Source organism: Cygnus olor, chromosome 2, assembly GCF_009769625.2.
Source record: "Cygnus olor isolate bCygOlo1 chromosome 2, bCygOlo1.pri.v2, whole genome shotgun sequence".
NCBI lineage: Eukaryota > Metazoa > Chordata > Aves > Anseriformes > Anatidae > Cygnus > Cygnus olor.
The window spans coordinates 116,597,472-116,616,350 of record NC_049170.1 but is presented as its reverse complement, the minus strand read 5'-3'; the positions used below and the strand labels follow the sequence as shown (position 1 = coordinate 116,616,350).

The following is an 18,879-nucleotide window of genomic DNA, read 5'->3' as shown; positions in this document are numbered from 1 at the left end:
AGATCACTTTTTACTACAGAGTAGTTGACCTGCTGTGACCTCCAGATTTCCAGAAGTCACCAGGAGTATTTTTCTGTGGCTTCACAATGGCAGTTTGCATATGTGCACCTATGTTTCTCCAGTGACATCTGTGAAAAATCCCCATTTTAAAAAAGCCTTTCATTTTACCATCTCTTCCTATATCTCTCTTCTATTCCAAAAGACCACTCTAGGAGCATAATTTACAGTAGAGCACACAGGAGACTGAAATAGGTAAAATAGAAGTGGTTGATGTAACAGTTATTCTGTGAATCTCAAGAAAGCATATAGGATGTCCACGATCATCACTGGTTCACATTAATTCATTTTCCTTTCATCTGTTGATGCAACCCATGAACTACGGACAGATCCTTCCCTCTTCTGGGCAGCATTACTTCTATTTCATGCTACACCTATTAAAAGCATGCCCCGTGACTGTCAAGAAACCTGCACCTTGCTGAATGTGCACACGCCTGAAAGCTGAGGACTATGACTGACAATTCAAAACTCTCTCCTCTTTGGTTTCTCACACATTACAGGCTTACTAGGAAAGCTCCCATGCATCTTATTACTTACCTAACATTTAGTGGATCTGGATTTATGATAGGTGTTGCACAGACAGGTTTGTTTCCTTGTATCTGGCTTCTGAAACCTTCTCTTGCAGGCAAACAGTACACTCTTTGGATAACGACTCGTACCTGCACTTCTCTCCATCCCACTGCTCCTTGGCTTTCCACCATTTCAAGCAGAGAATCATTAACAGCACTCAGTGCTACAGGATGCTCTTTGGAATCACAGTTTTTATGGATTTGTGGAGCACAAGCAACCTGGTGAAGGCAAACCCATTAACAGAAATGTTTAGTGGGATGTTGAAATTTTGTACTGCTAGAAAGTACAAACATGAAAAATCACTGCAAGAAGTGAAAAATCAGTTTCAAAATACTTACTGCACATTAACTAACTTACAGAAGACCAATGGCCCATATTTATTATGGATTTTTAATAAACACTCAAAAGAGTTCAGCACACAGCGCTCTCCTGTGTTTAACTGGTGCTCTGGACTGAACTAATTAAATCCATGAGAGATCAGGATGACAGCAGGAGGAAAATAGAACTGATACTGGTATTTACAATTCTTCCCCTTGAACTGAGTTTCATTTTTACTTCAACGTTCTGTTTCTTCCTTTTCTAATGCAGGGGTAAAATCTGTCTTAATGCTTACTGACTTTCACATTAATGTGAAAATGAACAGGTGTCTACTTTTGCAGGACAGGATTTTAGTCCTCAGACCTAGTAAATTCAATGTAAAATGTTTCAATTAAAAAAATAGATGACTAATGAAAAGTACAAAACCTTAATCTAAAGGTGTAAACCTTAATCTATTCTTTAGCTACTTCCCAAACATATTTCATAAATAAAATCATCCAAACTTCCAAAATACATTTTATTAATAAAAATATGCAACATTTTACCTCAGTTTAAATGAGTAGTTTAATTAATTTTCATTTTAAAATAAATCTTTCTTTTTTTGGAAAAAAAAATCATATGGAAGTATAGCCTAACATTTTCTATATATAGGCTCCTTCCCAGCACGAGCCAAACTTCTATTTTCAAACTGAAACCTCTTTTTTTTTTATTTTTTAAGCTGGTTGCAATGAAATGTTTTTAAAGTACTACAAACTTCACTATAAGTACTACCTACCAGTAGAGAAGCAAATTTACAGTATTTATAAGAAAATGCTGGTGTGATGATAAGGTTTGTCTATGAAGCACTTGCAACAAAACTTGACTACTGAGTTTTAAGTTAGATGGTTTTGTTAGGAAGTATTAGGGGAACAAAGAAATTGTTCTGGTTTCCACATACCATAGTAGAAGCTTTTTACCAGGTAGAGTTTTAGCAAGAAATTGGATTAGGATTTGTTTTATAGAACTTTTTAATTCCCAGGCCTTTAAGTAGAATTATATTTAAGGCAAATACAAAATACTGACACTCAGAGATGTTCATCAAACTCTTGGAGCCAAACTTCTCACATGTTAAGAATGAGTTTTGGGTGGACAAGAAGAAAAAACTTTAAGTAAGTCTTACTTTCTGAAATTGCTATCATAAACTAAGAGAAAGCCAAATCCCTTGAAATACACCTCAGCTTGTAAAACAGCTAGAGACATGTAGACTCAGTAGTTATTTGGATGCAAACAAAATCACAACAGGAAAGAAAACGAATTGCAGAGGGGCTGGAAAGGAGGATACTGTCACCAACTGATGTGTGAAATAAAGGACAGAACTGACAAGGAAATGAGTTAAGAAACATGAGTGGAAAAGGGAATATTTATTAAAAATAATATCTTAGTAGCTATTATCTTAACAGGAAATTGATTTTATTTCAAATAATGCTTGGCTACTCAGCCATAAGGAATAAAAGAAAAATAAATGAAAAAAACAAGCTACGATCACTGTTTAACACAGTAGTGAGACTTCAGCAAAATAACCTCTCAGCAGTTCAGCATTTGGATGGGCCAGAAGCATCTGCTATGAAAATATTATTAAAACAAACACCACATATTATTCAGCCCCGGCTAAATGAAAGCGGAAACTGAACAGGTCAGTAATTTAGGATTTTTGTTTTTGTTAGGATTTCCAACCATCTGCTCTCCAACTCTTACATGAGGCACTAAACTCTGAACCAAATGAACCTTACCTGGTTATCTGGAGATTCCTGGGGTTGCTCATTATCAAGGTCATCTAGTTTGAACGTTTGTGCCAAAGATACAATATTCTTTCTAATAAGCATCTTTGTAGGAGCCTGTGTCTTCTTGCTTGTTTCTAAGTGTTCATTGAGTAGCACCTTTTGACTGAAATATGTATTCATGATAATAGGAACATCTGAATTCTTGAGAAGTAGTTTTTGCCTGGAAAAAAATATATAACCAGCATCAAATCCATTGCAAGTTAAGCTACAGATAAACACACTAGTTTAAGATACGTGGAGTATTTCTCTCCCCTTTGTTCTGTAGTTATCACTAAAACACAAAGTGCGTTATCCAAATTGCAAATAAGCCACCTCATAGATACATTCAGCTGGGACCAGTCCTATCAGACCAGGCACAGCTCCATGCCCTGCTGCATCTAGCCACAGCGTACACCTGGAGCAGGCTGGGCTGACAAGCCCCACGAACCCTATCTGGCTTCACTCAAACACTGCTTGGTATCTCAGCTGTGTCACTGCAGAAGCAAGAGCACCAAGGACGCCTGTCTACGGTTTCTGAGGTAAAGGAAGATGATTCCTTCTGTTCTGGAGGAGCTCAGAGAGCTGGCTCTGCTGAACCCAGCCTGGCCCCTTCAGAGCGGGATGTCCCTTTGCTCAGTGCTTCCCATGGAGCAGAATCCATGCTCATCGCAGCCAGTGCGGAGCCCTTCCTTCCTGTTTCGCCCTTCTTTTCTAAAAGCAAACTCTTACGTTTTTCCTGAGAAGTGCTGCATATGATTTTGCCTCTCCATTTACTTCCTGAATGTTTGTAGCTGTCACAAACGTGCTCTCCAGGACCGAGTTTTGGTTGCTAGCGCCAATGTCAATTCACAAATAGCTTCGCATGCAGCAACTTCTTGCCTGGCAGATTAAGGTAACGGTTGCAGAATTTCTAAGCACACAATAAGTCAATGCCTAGGCACATCTTGATGTTGTTGATACTGTTTCATATGCTGGTATCACAATCATATTTAGAAATACACCTCTTATACTCACAGGATACAAATCTTCTGAAGTCAGCTAACAAAAACAATCAGTAATCTCATTTTCTAAAGACCATCAAAAGAGAAACAAAATTCACTTAGTGAGTTTATTGCAGGCTGTGTTTTTCTACTATTAGATTTGTCTCACTTGGGAGTAAAACAAGGCCTCCTGCCTTGGCAGCAAAGCTGAGCTGACCTGAGTTCAGAAGTTACCTCAGGTCTTCAGTCTCCAGACCACTGAACTGTTGCAATATGGAGATGGAGCAAGCTCTCACATCCATGACATTACTTGTCAAAATGCAACCAGACTAATTAAAAGAAAAACACACCCTCGAAAATACTTATTTCTGATCTCAGTCCATACAAGATCTCAACCAAATGTTGCAATGTGGCCGCTTTATAACAGAGCCCTTTATTCTCTCCAGAGAGGATAGGATAGCTACATGGAAATTAATGCATACATATTTTCAATGGCATAGGAAGAGTAGCAACAAGTTATTAAATATAATCCCCATTTTTAATAATGAAGAAAATAATGCAATAAGAAGATGATCTCTGCCTTTTAGAAAAAAAAGTACACAGTTTATTCCTTTTAAAGGAGGCTTTCAACTTAAAAAGTATGAATCATATGTACAAATTACAGAAAAGATTTATTGCTTCTATTTGTGAACACTTACGGAAGTTATGATTTGAAATAGAAAATCCATGAAAAGTTACAGCACGAAGCTGTGCACTGAACCTCATCACAATGCCTTACTACCATTTGGGAACTCTGAAGACATAAGCAGATAGTACTTTGCCCTTCATGGCCACTCAGTCAGTCCCGCGACTCCAGGTGAATTTGTTAACAAGGGTCCCAGTTCAGAAGAGTATGCCAGTAGTTCACAAGGCTGCCAAACGGATACTGGCTGGTGATCTTCTGCATTGCAGGATTTACACTAAGGGGTGTGCTCAGTCAGCACACCAAGGCATCTCTGACCTTAGGAGATTTTTATGTCCAAGCTGTCACTATTCCCTTTTTTCTTAAGAACAAAAATGTATATCAAGTTTGCTACAGATCTCAAACCAGTTTTGTCTGTCTCTACATGCAGATATGGAATGAAAATTTTAGCACCTACTTTCTGGAGACGTCTGTATTCAGACCCAAAGTAAACAGGAAATCTCTCTGAACACGAGTCTGTTACGTCACTAATGCCAAAAGAATGTTTGCTTGATCTAAATCATCTCATTCTCTAAAAAAATACTGACGCTAGCAGCAAATCATTCACAGGAACTCTGAGGTTTATGGTTTTATTTTTATTTTCCTGCTGCAGATATGTGATGAGACTTTATTTATTCATTTGTTTTTAAAGCAGGAAGGTTTTTACTGATACTCAAATTACGTGTACCATGGTTTTGCTATGCCTATGCATTCAGTGCCTTGATTTCTTTTATAACTATTAAGAACTTTCTCTCTTTCGTTTTCCTCATATCTGCACACGTGTAATACCATGAATTAATGGCTAGTCAGCATTTCCATGAAGAAAAAAAGAGACATAAGTACACTTTCAGGAGAGGCTCTTCATTTCTTGCCTGTAATTTTAGTTCACTAAAACCAGTTCCCGTAATGGATCGTTTCTTTTAGACCTGCATACCTGTCCACTGACTTAGTAGTAGCTCTTCAGCTAGGTCAGGGGAATGATCACTGCAGTCTACTTGAATTTTCCCTATTTTTCAATGGGCAGATTCCTCCCAGGAGGAAATGAAAGGGACCAGCAATAAATAGAAATGATAACCAATTGAAATAAAAGAAAGAAAAGAAGTTAATGAAAAAAGAATGTAATAAGGTCACTATTTTGTATACAGGTGTATGGCTAAATGGAAGTATTTCAACCTGGTGTAGTGGGAGGTGTCCCTGCCCATGGCAGGGTGGTTGGAACTAGATGGCCTTTAAGGTCCCTTCCAACCCAAACCATTCTAAGATTCTGCGATATTCTACCCCAAGACCAGCAACTACAGGCATGTCATTTTCTATGTGCATAAGCCAACCGAACATATTCCAAGTCTTGGAAACAAAAAAAAATACATTTCTATGAGAACCTGCTCTATGGAAACTGTGGTAAGACACAAAAAAAACTTAATAAGACAAATACATTTTAAAAATCATTACAACACACACCAATTTAAATACTGTGAAATGAACACTGCTTTATACTTTTCACTGTGGAGATAAATTTCATCTAAAATAACATAAGATAGAAAATATACGAGGCAAGCATCCCATAATAAACACATAGGAATGCTTAGGTTGTGTGGAATGCCTGGTGGAGTTCACCTCGACTAAAGAAAGCAGCTTGGTCTTAGAGATACTGATCTCAAGATTTCTTGACCATGAAATGACTGAGACCCTAGCCACTGAAGATGGACATTACCAGCTTCAGCCCTTAGATATTGGGACATACGCATTAATTTAATGAAAGCTCCTTCCTTTTCTAGGAATTCTTCCTAGTATTGCTCAGCTCAAACAAACTCTGTAGGATGGGAATTTTGATTATCATCATTACAGAAAACTCTGCATTGCCACTGTATATTGCCTATGACCATCTCTTTACCACAAAGGCAGCCATGTTAGAAACACACACACACGTGTGCCCTAGTTCTCTCTGTTTGATCGGAAGATATAGACTAAGGCAAAGAAAGCCAATCCATCTGAAAGAGTTGGGGAAAAAAAATCACTTCCACAAACCACCACCATGGTCCTGAACTGCACGTGTCTCCCCTGTGCCTGAGACACCACAACTGATCCCAACCTCCTGCACCTGTCCCAGCTGCAGATTCTCCACAACCAGACGTAGCCCAGCTTCCACACCAGTGGATTCACATGTGCGGAGCAAACAAAACTATCTGCTGTGTTGAAAGGGGGAAAAAATCCCCCCCAAATACAGAGATTTAAAGATGGCTTTAGGAGTTTTCTTGTACACTCTGTAGGACCCTCTTCACAGATAAAGTGTTAAATGGGCACTTCAAGCCTTCTGCGACCGCTCTTTTCCTCCATCTGCTTCCCTATAAAAGCTTATTTTCAGAGAATGAGAAAGAGACATCATCTCATTAATCAAATTACACAGAAACAATAGAAAGAAAATGAAGTTCACTACAGGCTTAAAAAAACTTCTCTTGTCCTCTCTGATTTTTTCTTGCTCAGCACAGCATATTTAAATGTTGAACTGGTCATCCACTTCCTTAATAACTGCCTTTAGAGGAAAGGTCACTTGTAATGACCTGAAGTAGAGACTGTGAACTTTTTACACTACAGGACATTTTTTTTCCTGGTATGCAGACAATCAACAATTGCCGTAACTGGTCACATGCTAGAGTAACATGAGGCAATAATGTTATTTTTTGTCTTGCAGCAGCAGCTTCTCTCTCCAAGGATGTAGCTTGCTTTTTTTTTTTTTTTTTGCTCTTCCTCCCTCCTGTGATGAAATGGCTATCTGACAGAGCGGGTGCAGGAGATCTGCTTGCCCACTGCTCCGTTCATCGTAGTCTACCATGATTTCAGACACAAAACACTGCAGCAACCTACGGCAAGAAAAGTTTCAACGTGAGACGGGGTCCTAATCCCGCTGTCAGAAAGTCAGAAGGCTTGCAGTGCGGTTTGCCCTGCGCAGCCCGCTGTGCTCGCTTTCCATCCACACGCACAGGCGGCGAGCAGCTCTGAATCTATGGCAGCAGTTAACTAACAAACCACAAACTTCCGCTCGGTTGTGCTGACATCAAACAATGATGATGGTTTGTGAACTTGAGATGACTTTGGATCACTTTAAATTAGAGAACGCTTTTTTGTTTGCTCTATCTGGGCATTTTATTGGGCTTTTTTTTCCCTTTCTTTTACAAAGTGCAAAATGCTTAATGCATTTTTTGAAGAGCACAGTGTATTAGTTGAAAACTCTCAACACTTCAACGACCTACAGCATGCACTGTAATTATGAAACGGACTAATGTCAAGTCTCAGAACAATGACCTCTGAGTAAATAAGACTGAACCTCCATCAAGCAGAAGAGCAGTCATATGCGTAGGGTAAGAGCATGTCAGAACCTCACGCTGGTATCCAGAAGCACAAGGAGTCTTCCTCTACATGCATACCATACAGGGCCCACCCCTGATTTCCTAGGAATCATTTATTTTGTCCAATACAGAAGAAGTTGTTCATGCTGCCTCTCACTTGGAGTTGAGTGCAGTTTTTTTGCAGTTTTACCTGTGAAAAACTGTAACGTCCAAGAAATGGCTGAACCCTCAAATAAAAATAATTAAGAAAAAAAAAGTCACAAGTCCAGACTGATCTCTGTCCACCTACCATCCGAGGACAATAGCTATCTCTTCCTATTAGGCAGTTCAAATCAAAATGCTGTTTGGAACTGGTCTGTCTTCTGCCAAGCCTAGAGATCACCCAAACAGAGAATTAGCTAGTTAACAAAAACCTCAACATGACCAACATGCATGAGTCTCTATTCATCCAAGTGTGAGTAATCTCACCACTCATGTGAGCCTCTATCAGCATCATTTATCATCACTTGAACAATCTATACAAGTACTATGTGGGCTCACACTTTCAAAAGTAAAATTTCTTCCCTTCTCTCAATCTCAAAGGCAGAGAACAAAGATCAGCTGGTATGTCCTTCTTTCAAATTATCTCACTCAAAACAACAGTTTCTGTGGGACACAATAACTTAAGATTGAGTGTTCTATTTTCTCCATGAAAAAAAAACGTATTAACCATTGAGACCAATGTCCAGAGTCACTTATGTCAAATACACAATTGTCAGGTTTCCAAGGACGTGCAAGCTTCAGCACCTCAGAATAGCAGATCTGCAGAAGATATATGAAGAAAAAGCTATTCAATCTATGTCTAAAATGCCTACTTTTAGAACATGTTGCATTTTATTTGTGAATTGCTAGACATTTGTTTCCTTTCCTCAATGGAAACAAATTCTATTAGAGGTCTCATTCCATGAATACAACACAGAGAGAAAAGGCTACATAGATATTCAATATATGTATTTTGTTATTTACTACCATTTTACTACCAATTTACAACCATTTGTCAATCAACTTTAACTGAAAAGCAAAATCTAAGGAAAATAGTACAACAACGTTAAGTAATGGGGGGAAAAATCTCTATTCTACTCTAAGTTCCTTCTGCAAAATATTGTATTTTGCAGCAAAATTATTTGTAAACCTAAGAAATCACTCCAGTGAGAAATTAGAGTACACAGAGCCAAGATTTTTATCACTGTATCATTTTAATAATTTCCAAGTAATCATATAAACTAACCACTGGCTTGCCATAGTACTACTGTCTTTTGAAATGTGACACCCTGCAACATGAAATAAGTTGTACGGAAATTTTCATATTTCAGAAGAGCTCTGCTATAAAAAGTTTGTGGTTAGCATTATGCGCGCTTACATCACGCAGCCAGTGCTTTCACCTCTGCAGGGAGGTGCACCCTGTGCCTCCTGAGGAAGATGTGCAGGTCTTGAGATGCAGGAAAGCACAGAGGGATATCAAAGCAAATCTCATCCAGCTCCAGGAAATTACTGTAATTAGTCCAGACATTAGCAAGACTGGAAAGTAGGGAAGTTTCTTAAAGCTCTCCAGCCACTTGCTTTGACTGAAGAAAGCACCTGAAATTTCTAGAATTCTGGATAACAATTTATCAAGACAAAAGTTAACCTTTGGCACCAACAAACAAAATTCCACTCATGGGCTGCACAAAAACAATCTCTTGAGTTCATTGGGCCAATACTTTTGAAAGAATTTGCTAAAATCGATTTCAGTTGTGATGCTGAGACTTTTTAAATACCTTGTGCATGAGCCTGGCACAAACCACTGTTTTACAGGTTTAAAGTTCCATCGGTTAAAAAGCAAAACAAAACAACTGCACACAATAAAGCATTAAACTAGAAAGTTGCCTTAAAAACAAACAAAGAAACCCCAAACACTCCCACACACAGTATGAGGGTGTTACAAGTAACTAGGGAGATATAAATATCATGGTTATCTTTTCATAATCAAGATGTTATGAAAGAATTCCAGTGTGTGTGTTTACCCCATATATCAACTTGTGTCTGACTAGCCACGAGCTCATTACTCAGAAGACTTTTTCTATCTGCTTCCAGTGCTAAACTGCACGTAGGGTTTGAGGTAGCTGAGGGACGACGGCTGAAGCCACCAGAAAGTTCAGGGATATGTCGCAGGGATTCCGAAACTCAGAGAACCAAACCAAAGCAAAAGAACAGAAGCAAGCAAAATGCAAAGTAATGTCATATTAAAACTTGTGGTGAATGTTAGAGATTGCAAAAAAGGCCGTATTGGTGTCAGATCAGAGGTCCACCTACCTCAATCTCATTTACAGTAGCAAACAGAAGATGTTTGAGGAAGACCACAACAATAAAAGAAAGCCTGTAGTAAAAGTTTTCTAGAATGCTCTTCTGTAGTAACTTCTAAAAGCTTTCAGCTTAGGGACTCCCTGAGGCAGAAGCAGTATCCCCACCATTAAAGAGTCCTCAGTATAACTTTTTCTTCCATGAACTTGTGTCTGCTTTTTGACCACATGTACGTTTCCAACATCCACAACATCCTGCATCATCCTCAGAGCTCTACAGTCTAATTTGCACGCATGTGAGGACCCACTTCCTTTGCTTTGAATCTGTCCCCTAGTGGTTACACTGCTGCCCCCCACTTCTTCTTTTATAAGAGGTAGTGAGCAACCATACTTCTTGATGCACTTCCTAATAGAGACCTTTATCACATCTCCCAGCCACTGCTTTTTCAAGGTGAAGATCCCTACCTGTCTTAGTCATTTCTCATAGGGAAGTTATTCCGTACCTCTGCTTGTCACTCTTTTCGGATATTTTTCTACTTCTTCTACGTATTTTTGAGGTGGGGGGATTGAAACTGCAACCTAAAAATGCACCATGAATTTCTGCAGTGACTTCATGATGTTTTTGACTCATTTTCAATAGGTCATACCATTCTGTACGTGTTTTCTGATCACTAGATGAAAACTAAGCTGGCACACTAATAAAACTTTCAGAACCCTAAAAACTCAGCCCTGAATAGGAACAATCCAAAGTCCATCATTTCACGTGCACTTTGTATTTACCCACAATTTCCCGTAGGAGAGGTCAAATCCTTCCTCCAGCCCCAGTTCTAGGGCACTCTTTGTAAGAATGAACATGCTCCCCCTGTCCTAAGGATTGCAAGGACCACAGCTTGCCACTGAAGAGGAAGAAAACCTGCATTCTGTTGTACTGAAGTTGTCCAATTCTATGTTTCTCTCCTAGTCACCAGGACACAATGGAGATCTGAGGCAACAGATTCCTCTAAATGTGGTGCAAATGTAAGCAGTGTGGCTACCCTGCTGCCATCGCACACCGCCACCACCCCTGAGGTACCCAAAAGTGCTTCTCCTCTGCCCAGAAGAGCTCTGCAAGACCCACACAGGCAGCTGAGGGCCATGTGTTAGAGTGAAGAACTTCAGCTGAGAGTTTCTTTACTATTAAGTGATCAGGGAACAAAAAGTCAGGGTACTTTGTTGGTGGGTTCAAGTTTAGAGGATTATCAGAGAAACTTTAACAAATAAATCCCATTTAAAAATATGCTGTCCAACATTTGGTAGTGACTGTTAAGAAAACCGTCTTTTTCTTCCACAGAAGCTTGGAATTTGCTATTGGCATGGGTCTTTTGCAAGTCCGTGCTCACAAAATCTTCACATGCACAGTAACAATAAATACTCATCCCTGAGCAAAGTCTGGCATTCAGAAAGACAGCTTAACAGACGCATATGCTTGATTTTGTTGTCTTTGTTATCCTCTTTTTATTTAATTATTAAACCTGACACTAAAACAAAATAAAATGAAAAAACAACAAGCAAACAACCAAAACCACTAACAACAACAAAAAAAAATGCATCAGACTTGTTTTTGTACTTCTCTCCTGCTCTGCGCATTTCCTGTTGTTTCTTGTCCAGGCTGTGGAGCAAAACCAAATTCTGGCCTGACCTGGAGAGGTCATTTCTTATACAGATACATCCCGTGATATCAGCACATCAGTACAGAGAGAGGAGGTGAAAGTAGGCTTCTGGATTCTGTGGTAACACAAGCAGGAACACAAAAGGTAGCGAGAACTTGTTCAATGCCACAGCTAGGCAAACTCTGCTTGGACAGTAAGGTGGGCAGCAGCCTGAAGGCCTTAGTGAACCATGGCAGGCAAATGGAGGTGGCTGCACTCCTGGCACAGAGAGCTGGTGCCCAGAGCCCCGGAGGTCCTTGGGCAGGTCTTAGCCCAAGTTTACCTGCACTGTGATACCCTTCAGCTTTATTGAGCTGTCCTTGGGTAGAAAAATCAACTTTTTTTTTCATTGTACTCACTGCTAACACTGATAACTGTGTAAAAAATAAAATAAAGGTAGAGGCTGTGTGGATAAGCTACTTACCACATAAAACTGTTTTAGGTGAAATCAGAATAACAATGCTAAAACCAGAATCGTCTCTATAGCAATCCACACACCACCATTGGTGAAAACACAGCAACACTACTGGCAAAAGCAGGAACTTTTATTCATTTATTTTTCTACAGAAACATCCCTGCGTAGGCACAGCTCTAGTGAAACACTGTGTGAAAAGGAAGCATGGCAGTTCAGCTGGCCACAGCAACATGGCTGTTTTGTGTCCTATAAACAAAATACTCTTCTTTTCAGGGTGGAAAAAAGCCTTCAATTGCATGTGTACTTTAAAGTTATCGCTCATGAAGTACCTTCAGATTTTCATTTTGCTTCTATGTAATAGTATGTATCTTCTCTCTTAAGTCACAGTAGATGGAATCTATGGCATTGCTATCTCACAGCTGAAACAAGGAAAAAACATCTGAGAAACAGCATTTAAACTTCAATATCCTCAGTAACTTTGCCTTTATTTTGCTTTTTGGACTAAGACCACTGTTAATATTCCTGCACTACTATAAAGACATAATTGTACAGAACAAGCAACAGCACCTAATTCTAATATTGAAAACTTATACTGGTGGTCTCCAGGCTGTTGCTTAATTTTTGATTTGCGTTATTTCACTGAACACTTGCAATGACAATTAACTACCAGACCCCATCCAGAAGACTTTTCATATTGTATCACAGTACATTTACATGACAGAAAGTCTTTCTTGGATTCATGCAAGAGGGCTGATGATTTGGCAGAGCAGACTCACTAATGCAATGAGATGCATGAAACCTTGGGTTGCTTCTTCTGTGATCTCATTAGCCCTGAGAGGCTAAACAGCTTCAGCACGTTCTAGGTTTACTTTTTGGTTTCAAAGACTATTTATTTCTAGAAGCAAAACAGTCTTTTTTACTTCAGATAGAAGAAGAAAAAAATTATAGAGGTATAGTGGAAAGATGAAAGTCTTTATTATTAAAAAAAAAGCATACACAGATATGCTTCTATGTTTCTTTGCAGTACCTCAACATCTACCGGCCACATCAGCCAAGCTTACCTACCACAATTATCCATGTTGCTCAGCCATATGAGCACAGCAACTTGAGACCAATTTCAAGTCAAGTTGAAAGAAGAAGGGGGGGGGGAAAGCAGACAAATAATTTCAGAAATAAAAAATAAGAACAACTTTTACTGAACAAGATCTGTATTTTCCTAAAGAGTCTAAGAAAACTGAATGGTAACCTGGTTCATTTCTTGAAGTACTATCATAAAGGTAATAGAAATTCTACAAACCTGATACAAATCCACCCACCAAAACAGCGGGCCATCAGCAACTTTACACTTGGGAAATATTATGGTAACAATGAGGCAGCACCTCGTGCTCCCATGAGGAGGACCAGCCAGTCCTCAGACAACCCACTCCAGCTAAGGGGCTCTGCGGGATCAATGCAGTGCCACGGCAGCTGAGTGCTTTGGAGGCTGGGTGTCTCTTACTTCAGCACAACCCTCGTGAAAAGAACAGAAGCAAAGTCTTTCAACATGTGGAAAAACACCCGTGAAAGTATATACATTTTAGAGCAAACCAGTGAGACAGACAGAAGGCATGCTATCATGGAAATGTCAGCCCTGGCAATGAAAAAAAAACAAAAACAAAAACATAAGTTTAAAGTTAAAATGAAATTCTAAGAGCACTAGTGAAATTGGCCAGTACAGAGAAATGTTTATACAATAGAGGGCGAAACAACTTCACCCCTACACACACATTTCCCAAGCAAACAACTGTAAACTAATCCGAGGCTCAAATATACCCATCATTATTTAACAAATAATGGCAACCCCATTCTCAGGCCTGGAGTCTGCCTACAAAGTCTCAGAAGAAGGGATTTTGCAGCTAGATTTGAAAACCTGAGAAACATGAATCTCTTGAGACTGAGCCCTAGGTAAGCCAAAATTCTCTAAGAGTGCCCCCTTCTTGCTGAGGGTGGCCAGCTTCTCTCAGCGTCCTTTCCTAAGGGGCACCCTGTTCTTCAGCCCCCTGCTCACCCTTCCTGCGCTGGTCTTCCTGGCGCTGCCACTGCGCAAGGGAGGAGAGAGCTCCGCATTCACGTTCAGCAATTAAAGCTGGACCCCAATAAAAATGACTTTCTTGCTCATCTCCAACACTAAACCAGACCTGGAAAAAATATGTATAGAAATGAAAGAATACCAGCACATTTGTGCTTAAAGTGGTGTGAGTAGGTATAATTAGGATATCATGTTTTAAACACATATTTATACATTTGTTCTGAAAGCAAACTGTTTACCCGCGTTCTGTATTTTCTCCTTTACCAGTTCTAAAAAATAAAAATAAAAAAATAAAATAAAAAGGAAATGCATACCTGAAACCAGTGTACAACTATCTAATATAAATCCTGTTTGGAGAAGAATCTTAGAGCTGATTTCCTGTATGTAAATACACTCAGCTGGAAAAATGTGTGGGGCACGATTCCCGGACTACAATACAGCAAAAGAAAAGGAGCTCCCTAGCCTTGCTGACATCTGAGGGGAGGCACAAGGGACTCATCATGAGGGAAGAGGCCGCTCTGCGACTGCAGCATGTGCGCACACATGCGCACAGAAGTGCTTGCACGTGCGTGTGTGCTCTCCTCCCTCCCCTTCCCTCCCGCCTGCACCAGTGGGGTGGGTGAGCAATCGCCACGTCCCCTCAAGGGAACAGCTCTTGGAAGATCTGATCCAACTGACTGCGTGCAACATTCCTTTAAAAAAATATTATCTGTTTGCTTGCTTGAAGCGTCACAAAGATAATATTCACGTCTGTGACCCTGACTGTCTCTGGTCAAGAGGCAGAGAGATTGTGCAGACCGCGTTGCTTTCCAGCACCCCCGGGACGCCCGCCAGCACAGCGATGCAGTCCCAGAGGGGAGGCCGCAGCCCTGGGCCGCGGGGTAACGCTGCTAGCAGTCCTTGGGGCTCACTGCTGGGAAGGTGAAGGGCACCGATGGGAGGCTTGACTTCCCCAGCCTCCCATCTGTGGTACTGAAGTACACAACAAAATCACTGGAGTCCTAAATTTGGGGAGAGAAGGCAGGCGAATGTTTTCTTCTCTGAAAGAACCTTACCACCAGATCATTTGTCTTCCCATTTCTTCTTTCTCGTTGTTGTCCTCTACATACCTACACTGCCACCCCCTTCGAGTATCTGCCAAAACATTCATATCTGGTTTTGACATTGTGGTTGCACGTACATGTGGGCTGAAAGACATTTAAAGAATCTTATTTAAACGTAGCTTCACCCTTCTGATATCGTTTGGGCACCCAGCTCTACAGAGCCAAGCAGCATGAGAGAATCCCATTTAAAAGCCCAATTTGACTACAGGCACACTCATTTTAAGGTGAATCTAACTTACTAGTCTTCCCAAAAAAAACTGCCTAAGGGCATTAAAAAAAAAAAAAAAGAAAAAGTTGCCAAGTACAGAAATACAACCTCTGGCCTTGGAAGTCCTTGAACTAAAGTTTGCTGAAGGCTGGCAGGTTAATCCAGGGAAGAATCAGTTTGTGTTTGCCCAGTTCCTTTATTCTCCCCCCGACCTGCACTCCTGCAGATAGGATGCCAAGATAGGCCCAACTATTATCTGATCTGATAGGGCTCTTCTGCTCATCCGACCCGCCACGTTTGCCTCCATGCCAATAAAGGCACAGCCTAACAGAAAAGTAAATCATGAGAAGCCGTTAAGCGTCATGTGCACTTTTTTTAATACGTCTCAAACTCATCCTGTCACGACAGCACTTAGAGCAACACCTCATGCTGCCACAGACCACGACCACAAGCAATCGCACAATGACTGTAACGAACGTACGTATGCTCGGAGGGTATGTGAGTACAAATCCATTGCTTGTCACAGAACACATCAAAGGCTCGAGATCCAAGCTTTATTTTATCGTAAACTCCTTCTGGGACTAGCATTTTTATTTCAGTGTGCTCTGTAAAGGTTAAAAAAAAAAAAAAAAGTTTTGAAAAAAATTCAAGACCCTAATAAAACCAAGAATTTCTGCTCGACAGAGAGCACAAACCAAAATATGTACACCCACAACAGCCTGCTGTAAATGTAAACCCTTCTAACCCAAAGCCGCCGCCTCCTTTCATTTCAGAAGACAGGTGGCCTTCACAGGGTGCCCGCGGTGCCTGACCACCTCCGGCTTGGGAAGCCTCTCCAGGTCATCTAGGTGGGTTCCCTTCCGTGTTGTCGGAGAGGGTACTTGGCTTAAATTATCAAAGACAGGCCTAACAACCAAATTTTGTTAGTATTTTTAATTTGGATATATATAAAACAAAACATATTATAAAACATGATAAATACCATGTCCAGTATGAAAGGTGTGGATGTGCAAGGATAGTTTATTCCTATAGATAACGTAGCCTCATATAGAGACCATTGCTGCATTTTAGTAACATTGGAACTGTAGAGAGGTCCACACCAAGGACACAAACAGCTGCAACATTTTGAGTAGGCAAAGACAGAACAACAACAAAAAAAAGCCTATGCTAGACCAGAAGACATATCAAAAGAGTATTGAGAGTTACTACACAGCAGAGCGGCACAGTTTTAAACAAACACTTTGCCTCTGTGCTCATCAAGCATGCTACACTCTATGAAAGGGTTATACCATCTCTTCACTACTGTACCTGAGTCAGACATACAGAGAGCATGCAGGTGAGAAGGCGAAAAAAAAAATCTAAACACAGACTCATGTGGAGTGCTATCTCCTCCTTTTCTTTTTGGCTTGTTCTTGCTGCTTCCCCCTCCACCCCCGAAGATATTTGCCAGCTGTTTTGCTGTGCCTCAGCATCCCAGCCATGAGCACACTCCGTCCCGTGCTGCTGGGTTTCGAAGGCCAAGCTATGAGCGGAGCGGGCACAGACACAAACCCCGCTGTGGCTGCGAAGTCACGGTGCCACCCAGGAGCCCCCCCAAGCACCAAAACCCTCCGACTCTTCCCTTCTGAGACAGGGGGGAAAACGGCGCTCCTAGCAAGAGGAGAGCACACAACAGTTCTTGGATGACACGAAGGCTTTTGACACTGAGACCTGCCAGAAGGGTCCAGCTCCCAGGAGAAAGGAGGTACCTCTGCTCTGTCCCGATATGCTGCGATACACGGGAAACGCAGGTCAGACAGATCTGCAGGATGAGGGCTGCAGTGATGCTTAGCCACGATATCTCATGCTCAATTCAAAACACATTCCAGAGCCCACTGCATTCTTCAAATAATTTTGGAAAAAAATAATTGCAATTTAGAGCAATATAATTTACAATAAATAAATATACTTTACATTTATATTTTATATTTATTATATTAAAATACATGTACATTATAATAATTTACCATAAATTTACAATAAATAAACAAGTTCCTTTGCTCTGTCGCTTAACATCACCTATTCATTCTGAAAATCCATTCAGTTACTTTCAGTGCTCCTTGCTGCCAGATTTAGGTTGCACACATGATTTGATAAGAGCAATTCTATCTACTGGCCTATATATATTTGTATTTGTTTTATGCCATGGAAACATGTCTACGCTTTTCACAGAAACTGGATAGAGAAATTGCAAATGGAAAAAGCAGTACCTGCGGATGCCCTCCTCCCAGACTGTAAACATAGCAAGAGACTGCTAATGTTTGTTTGAAAACACTTGCCCTAAGTGATAATGCTGATGGAAAAAAAAGGAAGTAATTTTGCTTACTTTCTGCCTTCAGGTGGCTCATTAAAACACCTTCTACGAAAGAAGAGGATGTGAGTCTCTCCTGAGAACTTCATGTTTAGGTTAAGCATCTTTGAGGAAGGATCCTGGCAGCAAATGAGCGTAAACTCAAGTTCTTGTTTTAATTTTGAATTTAATTTGTCAGCAAAACCAAACTTCAGAAAGAAGGCAAATTTTGACAAATTGCAACTGCTATGAGTTCTGCTAAGAGCAGGATGTAACATGAATGTAATTCTTCAAGAGAACAAATTATAATAATTGCATCCAAACAAAAAATGCTTATGTTACAAGTTTATTCTATAGTTTGGCTAACTCTTAAGGCTGGGAGCTAAGGAGAATTTGCTAGTGGGAATCTCAAACCTCACCTTCAGATCATAAAGTGATCTGCAGCATGCCTACTACTTGTCAGCAGCACACGGTGCCAGTTGTGCTATTGCTGGTTTTGGACTCCATTTATCCCTTTCTTTCCCTATAGCCATAATACCTTAAATCTGGACACATCTGTAAACAGAAGGAGGGTAATATAAACAAAGCACCAGGCTTTCCAAACGCAACCTTTGAACCCTTGCTCACCCAAGTAATCTGAGCCAAAAAAAGAAAATGGTCGCTTACAAAAATACTAATTCACCTGTATATCTAAGATACAACACGGCATGTGTATTAGGTATATGGTAAGAATGTTTTGCTGTTCACTTCAGCCACAGTATAGACATAAAATTAAACCTTTAAGATATACTGTATCACTTAGATGGGTAGAGCGGCACGGTCTGCAGAGAACTGTAAATATTACATTAGGCACCACGATTATCAGTAAATAGCCAAAGGCATTCCAAGCCTAAAACATTTATCAGATGCTTAAGACTGGTTCATAAAGTTAGCTAGATAAATCCCAGTCACCTAGACTCTC

General features: G+C 40.3%; 1 protein-coding gene across 2 annotated transcripts in view; it reads right to left on the bottom strand.

Annotated features, from left to right (window-relative positions):
• SPIDR (scaffold protein involved in DNA repair) overlaps positions 1-18,879 on the bottom strand; it is a 202,801-nt gene that overhangs the window by 68,032 nt on the left and 115,890 nt on the right. For both annotated transcript variants that reach the window (XM_040550344.1, XM_040550345.1), the window contains 2 exons: positions 2,715-2,925; positions 595-845 (listed from right to left, as the gene is read on the bottom strand). In XM_040550344.1, the coding sequence (XP_040406278.1) occupies positions 595-845; positions 2,715-2,925 (462 nt within the window). The remainder of the gene's footprint in view (positions 1-594; positions 846-2,714; positions 2,926-18,879) is intronic.